General features: G+C 42.4%; 1 protein-coding gene across 2 annotated transcripts; it reads right to left on the reverse strand.

Annotated features, from left to right (window-relative positions):
* Positions 1–415: 415 nt before the first annotated feature.
* Positions 416–8,840, reverse strand: NELFCD (negative elongation factor complex member C/D). Of its 2 annotated transcripts, XM_062505319.1 has the most exons (15): positions 8,775–8,840; positions 8,285–8,400; positions 8,020–8,129; positions 7,083–7,192; positions 6,666–6,773; positions 5,964–6,116; positions 5,094–5,224; positions 4,516–4,681; positions 3,763–3,897; positions 3,236–3,375; positions 2,933–3,047; positions 2,546–2,641; positions 2,211–2,351; positions 1,770–1,899; positions 416–1,355 (listed from the first exon to the last, which is right to left on the reverse strand). In XM_062505319.1, the coding sequence occupies exons 1-15, from the start codon at positions 8,838–8,840 to the stop codon at positions 1,321–1,323; spliced, it is 1,752 nt and encodes a 583-aa protein (XP_062361303.1). In that variant the 3' UTR covers positions 416–1,320. The 2 variants fall into 2 exon arrangements, with proteins under 2 accessions (XP_062361303.1, XP_062361304.1); XM_062505320.1 differs by lacking the exon at positions 8,775–8,840 and having other exon boundaries at positions 8,285–8,403.
* Between the last annotated feature and the right edge of the window lie 2,085 nt (positions 8,841–10,925).

The following is a 10,925-nucleotide window of genomic DNA, read 5'->3' on the forward strand; positions in this document are numbered from 1 at the left end:
CTGCTCTTGATTATCACCAAGAGCTTATACAGGGCTGTATCCTAAACTGATTCTCTGTAGGGTGAATAATTTCTGTTGTTACTTGTGCAATTTACTTAAATTATGAAAACCAGGTCTCATGCAAGTCTGGAGTAAATCTATTCAGAGATAAGCAAGGAAGTTCAAAACAGCCTCTACAGAAGCAACTTTTGCCCTTTTCAAGTGATTTGCTCTTTAAATTTACATCCAGCTGCACTTAAGAGTTTCAGTGTCTGTCAGAAAGCAGGTTCTTCAGAAAACAGATGTGCATGGAAAAGCAAAATGCACTTGTTTGTTCAAGAAAATTACTGTTTGTTTAAAAGTGAGGGGTGAAAAGAGAACTCTAGCCCCATGACCAGAGATAATGAGTCATCTTAATGAGACTGAGAGACATCTCTGGAAACGAACAAACACCTTTATTGAAAGGTAAGTTATTGTTGGGTGTATCTCTCACTGTTTGGCATGAGCCAGGACAGAGTAGAGATAAGTATAAAAACAGAGCCACAAGAAGCAGTAATGAAATTTTAGCACACGTTCATATTTTGGGACAGTAATGACATGGTAATGAAACTTACCAGTAACATCTGATGCATCTATTTAGCAAAAAATAGATTCTGAAAGGTAATACACTCACATAGACTTAATCTCTTAATACAAAACTAACCTTGATTGTTACAACTCCTCCTCTGTTACACAAAACAGGTTTTTTGTTTTCACGTAGGATATTTAGAATTCTAAATAATGCAAAGGGGAGGAATGGATAGTAGGGCTTCTCTGCAGCACAAAACAAATCCCACAAATTCCTATTTTTAACAACTTGCAACATCAAAGCCTAGAGCATTCAAGACCTATTCTGAGAATTATCTGCAAAGTGTTTTTTTGTAGGAATTATCATACCTGTTCTTCATCTTTTGTTTATTACACAAATAATCAGTGACAAATTCTGCAAGTAACCAAAGCAATGTTCTTTCAAATAAATGTTTCTTGCTCTCCATCCTCTTCAGAACATTGATTTTTATACTGATTTGTGTAACAACAGAAAATCCTTTGGTATCACTCCATTTTCCAAATGACATTAATAGTCCTCTGATATGAAACACAAACACTCCTCTGATAAGAATGTCAAGGTCACCACGCAAGTCAAGCAAATGCCCTTCAGCCTTTTCCTCCTTGTTTTAGGTTTGTTGGTTTTGTTGGGATTTTTTTTGCTGCTGTATTGGCCATTTACAGAACCTCACTGGTGGAGAGCATGGCAAAGCAGTGACCATGAGCTCTGGCTGCATTCTTGATGTTTTCCACTGCTCAGTTCATCATAATGAAGTTAGACTTGCAATGAGCTTAAAAGGAGAGAAAAAAAGACGCTGTTCAGTACATTGCTATGATTCTCTGATTTATATATTTACATATGGATTTCTGCATTATGTAAATAATGAGAAATTTAGGGTCTGGACAGATGGTTTTGTTTTTAGGATGGAGTATAATATTATTGTATAATATTATACAGACAACTTTCCTTCCTCTCCTTTCCTTGCTGCAGTGCTAGTTCCCAAAAAGCAGTACTTATCTTCACTTTCCTCACTACTACCCACAGATTGTTGATTACAGGAAAATTGCTAAACACAGGCCCCTAAAAGGGAAGCTGTCTGTGAAAATAACTGGCAGGCATTCCTATTTTTAGCAATCTTCCTCCTGAACATTATTTGCAAATTGTAACAAATGAAAGCAGGTATGCAGGGAGTAACATGACTTACCTATGAACTCCGTGACAGGATCATGTTCTCCTTCTGTTTTTATAGTGCCTGCAATACTTTCATTCTCTAAAATGGGAAGAAAAAGCTGTACAAAGTCTGAGGTATATGGAGGAGCAATCACATCAAGCACCTGAAACAGCAGACAAAAACTGATGATTATTAACACTTACAGGGGGAGGAGGGACAATATTTAATTCACATACCAGTTTTGGAAGCACACAAGTAGTTGTATGGAGAACAGGACGTCTCCATTTAATGCTCAGGGTGCTCTACTGAGTACCTTATTACTTCCAGAAGTCAGGATCAGTACGACCAAGTCACATCCTGGTGACCACTGAGACATTGCTCAGAATCTGACCTGAACTTCAAGTATTTCTGAATATCCAAAACATGATTTTAAACTTGATCTCTAGACTTCAGTGAGCAGTTTTTGCTGCTGACCTCTGTCACAAAGTATCTGATGAGCGAGATGTCCGTGTCCAGCTTCTCCAGGCACTTGCGGATGTAGCTGACGACAGGCAGGACGTACCCTCGGCTCAGCAAGTGAACCATCCTGTCCAGGAGAGTCTTCTTCAGCTCCAGCTGATGGTGAAAGGAGGGAAGTGCCAACACATCAGAACTTGCTCTCAGAGTGTGCAACTTTTATTCATTCAGTATCTGCTATGCTACATTTTAACCACTTCTAAATTAACCCTGCTGTGAGAGCAAAAGCTGTTGAATGGGGTAAGAGTGATTGATGTGAAGTAACAAAAACCACTGAATCCTCTGAGTATCACCTGCTCCATCACATCCAGCTGAGAATGTTCTGTTTCAAAGAGCTTGACAAGAAGTTGCAGAACTTGGGGATGAAGCAGCTGATGGCATGTACTGATCTGAAAACAACACAGCAAAGTGAGATCCTCAGAACTGTAATTTAAAACACAATGCAGCAGACACTGATGTTCAGTGCCAGACACAAATTCATTTAGAAAAGCATTCCGTGATGCCCAAGTTTTCCTGGCGTAAGTAATGCTGAGCTGACAAAACCAAGCAATTTACCCTAAATAGATTAATCTCTGCATATTTACTGCCTTACTGCAAATGTCAGGCACTCAGTGCACTGGGTGTTACACAAGAACCAGAACTGTTCTTGCTCTCCAGCAAAGTTTTACAGACGCTCTTACCTCATCCAGCAGTGCCAGGTGAACTGGGGTGTGATCAGTCTGCAGCTGGAAGTACCTTGGCTCTGACACTGTCCAATCCACCCATTTCAACACACCCATAGCCACCACTGGGAACCTACAGAGAGACAGTACTTCAGCACAGCAGCATGAAAAAATAAATGGAAGTTTTATTAGGAACCTGAAGTAATCTGCCATCATTTTCCTCAGGCACAGAAAATCATGTTCTGCCACCCAAGGAGGACAAGTTGTGTGTGAAAGACAGAATTTATGTCCTCATGAAAGATTCCCAGCCTCTGTGCTCACCTGATGCACTGATAGAGAGTGCTCAGTTCTGCAACCAGCTCTGATGCCCCTTTGTTCTCATTGCAACACAGATTGTGAACAGTCTCAATGGCTTTTGAGGTTGACTTGAGTTCATCCTTGTTTATGCTGACTCTCTTGTTCTGCAAAATTATTGCAAAGTTGGAATGCAAAAGTTGCAGATGTCTTTGGTCATTTAAGGAAAGGAGCTGTAACCTGCAATAAACCTAGAATTGCATCCTGTGTCTCGAAATTCAGACTCACATGCAAGTTTCAGAAGAATTAATTATGAGTGATCTGAGTACAAGGATGTTTGTTTTATTTAATTCTCAGTGCACTCAAACTGTCGTTTGATCATCAGGATCTACACTTTTTAATCACCTCTGTTGAAGGCAGAAGCATTTAGTATTAAAATAGGTAAACTAAGCTGAATATATTATTTTGAACTGAGCAACTTCACAACCATACATTTTTTTCAGCACAGATAGGCTACAGGTAAAAATAATATTGTTCACAGAAGTGAACATTACCTTTTTCCACATCTCTACAACACTAGCTGCATATGCCAGTATGTGAATATATTTATGTTTGTGATCCTGGTTGATCTTAGCACCTGGTTTAAACAAGGACTGCATGAAGAGGTCCAGAAATGCAGGCACTCGAATCTGTGAAGAGAAAGAACAATTTATCAGAGCCTGAGAATCATGAGAGGTGACTAAGAATGGAGTTTCTGCATCAGATATACCTTGCATAGAACAAGATAAACACATTTTCCTTTAAGTGTACGTTAAACACTTTCCTGAAGAGACACAGAGAAAAAGGAAAAAAAGGAATCAGATACAGACCATACTGCTAAAGTATCAAAATCTTGCCTTTTCTTACCAAAAGCCATGTTAGAACAATGCAGTGAGAAGTGTGAAATGTATCATTTAAGCCTGCTTATAACAAACTGCTAAAGTGGGCAGGGATTTTTTCCTCAATTTTTTTTTGTTTTAAGAACTAATTCCTTCCCATTTTTATTTCCTATGGAAAAGTTAGTTAATTTAGTTATATGTAAAAACACAACTTGGAATGATTAAAAAACCTCTACGAAAGTACCACAAAGCTAATGCAAACCAGAATGCAAGCAGCAGCTTCAACAGACATTACTGACAATTACATAAGGGAAAGTGAGTGCTGATTTAATGTTTTTGTCCATACAACACTTAGCACAGGGCACCCTATTTCCGAATGCTACTGCAACAGAAATAAGTTTCAGAGGTTACAAACAGGTAATTACTGACCAGTTCTACTGGAGGTGGGTCCATGCTTGTAAACATTTTGAAGAGGACAGTGATATCTGCTGGATTCAGAGCTCCTTTGGATAGCATTGCTCCCAGAGCCTGGCAAGCTCGGGGGTAGGAGGCTGCAGTACCCAGGGCTAAGGTAATCTGACTGGCATCATGCCCTCTGCAGGAAAAGCAAACACACACAGTGACTTACTGTCTAAATTCAGACATTTCAGATGAAGTCTCACTAGGTCAACAGGGTATATTCTGTGGGATGTAATGCCTTAGGGTAATTACAGAAACAGGCCTGTGTTTGCCTTGTTTATTTCCAATATGTTAAAAGAAAAATAGAAACAGATATTTCTTAATAGACAGAAACTTCACGTCTTTGCTTTTCTAGTTTCAGGTCTCTCCCGTACAGGACACTGAATTTTTCTGCTGTTCCACAGCTTCAAGCTCTGCTACAAGAACTGCTCAGCTGCAGCTAAAGATTCTCCTTTTGCTGGTGAAAGGTGATCAAGAACGAGTGAAAGGCAGCAGAGTTTACAGACTGTGGTGAGCTCCATTTCCCTGAGCCCACGGCTGGCACTCACTTCTCGTGGGCGTACCGCTGAACCTCCTGAGCGATCCGTCGGACAGCGGAGCCGCCCTGCTCCTCCTGGGCCAGGATGGACATCATGGACTGAGCAAAGAGGTACGTGTGTTCTCCATGGCACACCATCTTCTGTGAAAGCACAGCACAAACCTCACCAGTCAGCAAGAACACATCCCAGTGTCTGCCTGTGATTACAATGCCGTGAGAGCAAAGGGGAAAAAAAAACCCAAACAAACAGCAAAATTGCAAAGGAAAGAAAAAAACCAAAAGGCAAACAACTTAACAACAAAGCCAAAACCCCAACAGCTAAGAGGAAAATACAGAAAAGCACTGACAACAAACACGAAGAAATGGCTGAATTGAGAACTTCATTTCTCAAATGCCAAAACTGAGAGGAAAATCTATTCTACTTATGCTCGGTACTTTCTGTGCAGTATTTAAACACTAAGAGAAGCTCAAAGCCAGCTGAAAATCTTTGTGCTGTTTCACAACACTGAACACATGCTGAGTTGATTCAGATGGCAACTTTCACGCTGACGTGGATTATTTTCATTTGCCAGGGGACTGACAAGACTGATCTTTAGATCTTGCAGTACACATGAAGGACAACACTTCTATCCCCACCTTTTTACAACCCATTTAATAAATATAAGAAGTATCACATAAGCAACCTAAGAAATTCTTGGTCACAGAATGACCAAAAATATAAATTTCTGGGTTTTAAATCAGATATACCTCCTCTTCATAAGCTTTTGTAGGACATCAAGATTGGCTACAATCCCACAGTGATCTGTATCTCCTAACTGGAAAGCAGAACACTTCTTTTTCCATATAAAAAGGGGGAAAAAAGTCAAAAAAGCAAACTTACAGCAAACTCAGGGAGGTTTTTCTCAAGGTTTTCTTCTCCTCCATCTAAAATTGTTGCCAGAGATGTACGCAGGACTCTGGAAAATACTTCTAGTTGCTGACATGCTGTTGAAACACTGGTTATTTCCCCTTGATACCCAGCATCAGATATAAGCTATAAAAAAATCACAGAAATCTTGTGTTATTTACATTTGTATTTCTGATATCCTAACAAATCTAGAAGAACACCTAGAATCGAAGTTTCACCTCTGCATACACTGACTGGAATTTACACTTCTATTGTGGTCTACAGAAAAGGAAACCAATAAAGATGTAGCAAAAATAAAGCACAATAATAAAAAATGTAGCAGAGCACATCAAAATGTATAATTCCTTTCTTGTCACAGAAACATACAAAACTGACTGAGAGGTTCCAATGCAACAAATCTAGAAATCCAGAATTTTCACACAGAGATAAAAGGAACACAAACAAGAAAAAAAAATAAAACCCCCACACCTCAACAAAAATATAAAAAACAGTACTTCAAACTGGGAAATGACACTTACTGAAACCTGTAGCAAAATCCTCCCACCAAGGTGTACTTTTACTAATTAGTATTAGCAAGAGTACACTAAAGATACAAGCAAGAGCACAACTAACATTTGATGCCAGAACAACTAGTCCTCCATGGATATTCTTATTCATCAGACTTAAGTAGAGTACCTTCACAGTAAAATTAAGCATTAAACAATCAGGATGGGCTTCTGCCAATTTGTAAAAAAGATCTCTCCATGTGGTATGTGCTATCATTTGCTCAAGCCAGGCTGGAGTCTGAAAAGAACAGAGCAACAGAGAGAAATTTAAGACTATCTTGTTGTCAGGATCACAAAAAGCAAGGCTTTTACCTCTCAGCAGTACTGTGAGTTGCTCTACAGAGCTTTATTACAAAGGAGCATTCCAAATTTCCAAGTTCTCTAAACCTCTGAGGACTCCAGTGAGATAGAACTGGTTTTCTGAAACCAGCAGTTCCTCAGCCAAAGAGCTTTGAAGATTCAATTTCCCTTCCCTTCACCACTCCATCAGATGAAAGCATCTAGGAAGGATCCACTGTAGAGACAGCAACAGGGATTCCATGCACACCTCTCCTTCCTCTGTAAAGATGGAGTCTGCTTTCCGAGGGTCAAAGTGCTTGATCAGTAAGCTCTTCAAGTGGTTCTCAACAGTCTCCTGAACTTGCATTGGCTCAACACCTGCACAGGAGGAACAAAACACTAGGCAGATGCAATGCAGTCCAATGGAACACAGCAGCAGCATCCCACACTTTCCAGTGAGAACAGAAACTCCAAAATTTCTCAACACAGAGAAGATGAGAGGAGAGCCATCAGTTCTATTATTGAGCTGCACTGACACAGATTTACATATTTTCCACCTATTTTTCCTAAATGCTAAACTGATCTCAGACAGGTCACAACCTTCCTCTTGCTTTCCTCATCAGACACACAAAAAGCAATGCCAGCCATCACCAGGACTGTTACTGATGTAACAGCAAAATGCAGGGGTGTTTTAACCAAAAAAGGCATTCCCAGGGCTGCAGCACAAACCCACGTTACTACACATTAAAGTTCATCCTTTAAAATATGGGTTATCAGTAGCTTTGATAGTATTCTACAAAATAACACACCAATACCAATGAGGAGTTCTGCATTTCTGAAACCAGAGTACAATAATTCTGGTAATGTAATAATGATAATATAATTAATTCTCTTACAAGATACCAAACACTACATATGCTATGTAACAGCACCCTCATCCTTTGAATGAAATTAAAAAGAAACTATAATTTATGCAGTTGCTTCAACTATAAAACCTTTTATAACACAGTTTGTTGGCATTTCATCAACATATTGCTTCATTCTCCAAGTGGAATAAACCTGTTATTATAAAGGATTTAGCCACATACAGGATGACAACTTTATAACAATCCGCTTCCTGTGTATGAGCAAATTTGCCACAAATTCAGATATTTCTGACAGAACAAAAATTATAGACTCAAACTACTATATATCTTGTATCATACCTGTCTGAATGAGCCACTCTGCCAGCAAATTGACAGTCTGTGCCACTGCAGTGTAGTTTTCAGAGAGGAGTTGAATAACATTCTCTGGAGATCCTCCTGCTTGAAAGTATCTGATGAAAGAACGATTTGAGCCATATTAGAACCAAAAAACACAATCGAACTCTAAATGTAAAGGGGAAATAACAGCACCATGTATACATTTGCACACATTTCCGTACAAAGTAACACCTCTAACACACCGTAACACACATCAGGTCACACTCACCTCTTCAACGTGTTAAATATAGACGGTTCCATTATATAGTCAGGGGTTGAAAATTTCTTCAGGCACTCCTGCTGGACTTCGGCATCATCCTCTCCCTCCCCATCCTCATCATCTTGCTGCTCATAAGCACAGTCAGGTCAGCCTCCCCTGTCCCGTTTCCCCCCACACTCCCATATTCAGGCTCTTTTTGCCCACAGCACCACACAGACCTCGGCTCAGCACCGCCAGCACCCCGGCACACAGCCATTACTAACGGAGAAGGCACCAAAACCAGCACGGCCTTGCCGCTGTTTAACCACGGAGCCCCGGCCCGGCCCTGCCCTCACACCCGGCGCTCCTCGCCTCAGCCCGGAGCCCCCGCGAAGGAGTGGGAGGGCCCGGGGGGAATTCTCCCGGAGGATGCTCCGGACTCAGGGGAATGCTCGGAGTCTACGCCCAGGGGTTGCTCCAGGACACGCCTGAGGCTGCGGCCATCCCTCATCCCGCTCACCGCGCCCCCGTCCGCCTCGCTGCCCCACTCGGCCGCGCTGCCCTCGAAGTAATCGGCGTCCTCCATGGCTGCCAGCCCGGCCCTCCCCTCCCCTCCCCTCCGAGCGGCCGGAACGGGCGGGGCGGGAGAGCCGGGATGGCGGCGGAGGAGGGGCGGGAGAGCCGGGATGGCGGCTGGGGGGGAGGGAGAGAGCCGGGATGGCGGCGGAGGAGGGGCGGGAGAGCCGGGATGGCGGCGGCTGAGGGGGAGCGGGAGAGCCGGGATGGCGGCGGCTGAGGGGGAGCGGCGGGCAGGCCGTGAGGGGGCACACACGGCCTCACGTGCGGAAAAGAACCCGTGGAAATGTAAAAACAAACTGCCCTGCGGAGCTTCACAGCGCAGCAGCAATCGGACGGGAATTGCAAAGGAAGAGGAAAAAAGTAGGGACGCGCTGCTCCATGGAATGTGTTGCTCTAAAGGGTGTGTTGTTCATGGGATGTGCTCTCCATGGAATGTGTTGTCCAAGGGATATGTTCCTCTCCTGGCTGCAGCTGGGTAACAGCAGTTCCCTCCCGCCCATGGAAGCATGAGGAGGATGTTGGACAATAGCAGGTTGATAGGAATGATGGAAAAAACAAAAAGGACGTGGGTAACTTTGGAGAATGAAAGTGGGCATCTCTGGGCAGAGGAGAGGTGCTGTGAGAGCCACGTCCCCTGTTGTGAGCCTGTTCTGGCAGCCTGTGACACAGGATTTGTTCCCATCCACAAAGCTGGATCCCCAGAGCAGTGGCTGTGCCCAGGACCCTTCCTGGGGATGCTGAGCAGTGACAACGGTCAAGAGGGTCCCCAAGGAAGGGAGGGACAAGGAATGAGATGAACGGGGGACAAGTGTGCAATGAAAATTGATCACATAATCGGGCCTTGGGCAAGGAGAGAGGCATTAGTGAGACCATGTGAGAAACAGAGTCCCTTTGTCTCTCTTCAGATCCATTCCTTTCTTCAGTTCTATAAGAGTTGAACTGGGAGAAAGGGGAGGGTGAGGGTGTGTTCTGGGATTGGAAGCCAGCCATGAGTTTTGCTGATTAATGATTTGAAAGGTCCTTTATTCCCATTCAATTTCTAACTGAAAAATAGTAAAAAGGGATGGCATTGTCTTCCATGCATAGCTTGGTAAGAAAGGCCAAAAAACCCCTGTTCAGAAATAAGTTATAGGGTCTCCAACAGACAAAATCCTTGTTCAGATGTGGTTTGAACATTTGAAATTGGCTGTGCTAATCGAAGGATTTGCTGCACTTTCAAGTTCAGTGCAGAGAATGTACCCCAGCGCCTGAGCTGCAGTTGTGCTGTGGTGTGCTGCCCTGCAGTGGTGAAGCCCTCCCTGAAACACTGCTCCGACTTCGGCAGAGCCCGGGATAATGTTCTTTTTGCTCTGCCAGCACAAGGGAAAAAAGACTTTTTCGGAATAAATGACATGGATTGAAGTAGAGCCACAAGGGACAGGTTTTCCACTGCAGGAAATCAGGACAGTGATGGGCATCCCAGTGCCTGTGGAGTCACAGTGGTCATTTTTATGAGGGACAAACTGGGAGCAAAGTGACAAGCTGAGGTTGGGAGCCAATGATAATACCCTTAAGAAAATGTTTTTGGCTCATCTCCATTTGGTTAGCAGGCAATTTCCATCTAATAGATGTGAGAAATATAGTGAACTTGGAGCAGACAGTATGATTAACCAGTCAGAGCTTCCTAAGAAAGTACTAGATCTGAATTTAATCCATCCCAAACCAAGAAAGAAAAAGTAATTGCTGAGAGTCTCATAAGAAACATCTCTATAGCTCCTGTGCTTTATGAGCTCTCTCTCTTTTTTTTTTTTTTTTTTTTTTTTTTTTTTTTTTTTTTTTTCCTTTGGCTTGCAATGAAGTTATAAGATGTGTAATTAGGTGTAAGACAAATTCTCAGGAGGTGATTTCAGGGTAACCATTATAGTACCTTAACAGAAGGTTCAGAAAACTTCAAATTGGAGAAGAAGGGAGTCCAGGACTTAATATTCCAGTGAAACTCAATGGGAAAACCACAAGTCTGAGGAGGAGATCCTGGTTCTTTACAGGAAGTTCAACTAAATGCACTTTGCATGACAGTTTTTATATAGGTAGGAGAATCTTCCTTCCCACAACC

This window comes from Cinclus cinclus, chromosome 18, assembly GCF_963662255.1.
Source record: "Cinclus cinclus chromosome 18, bCinCin1.1, whole genome shotgun sequence".
NCBI classification, from domain to species: Eukaryota; Metazoa; Chordata; class Aves; order Passeriformes; family Cinclidae; genus Cinclus; species Cinclus cinclus.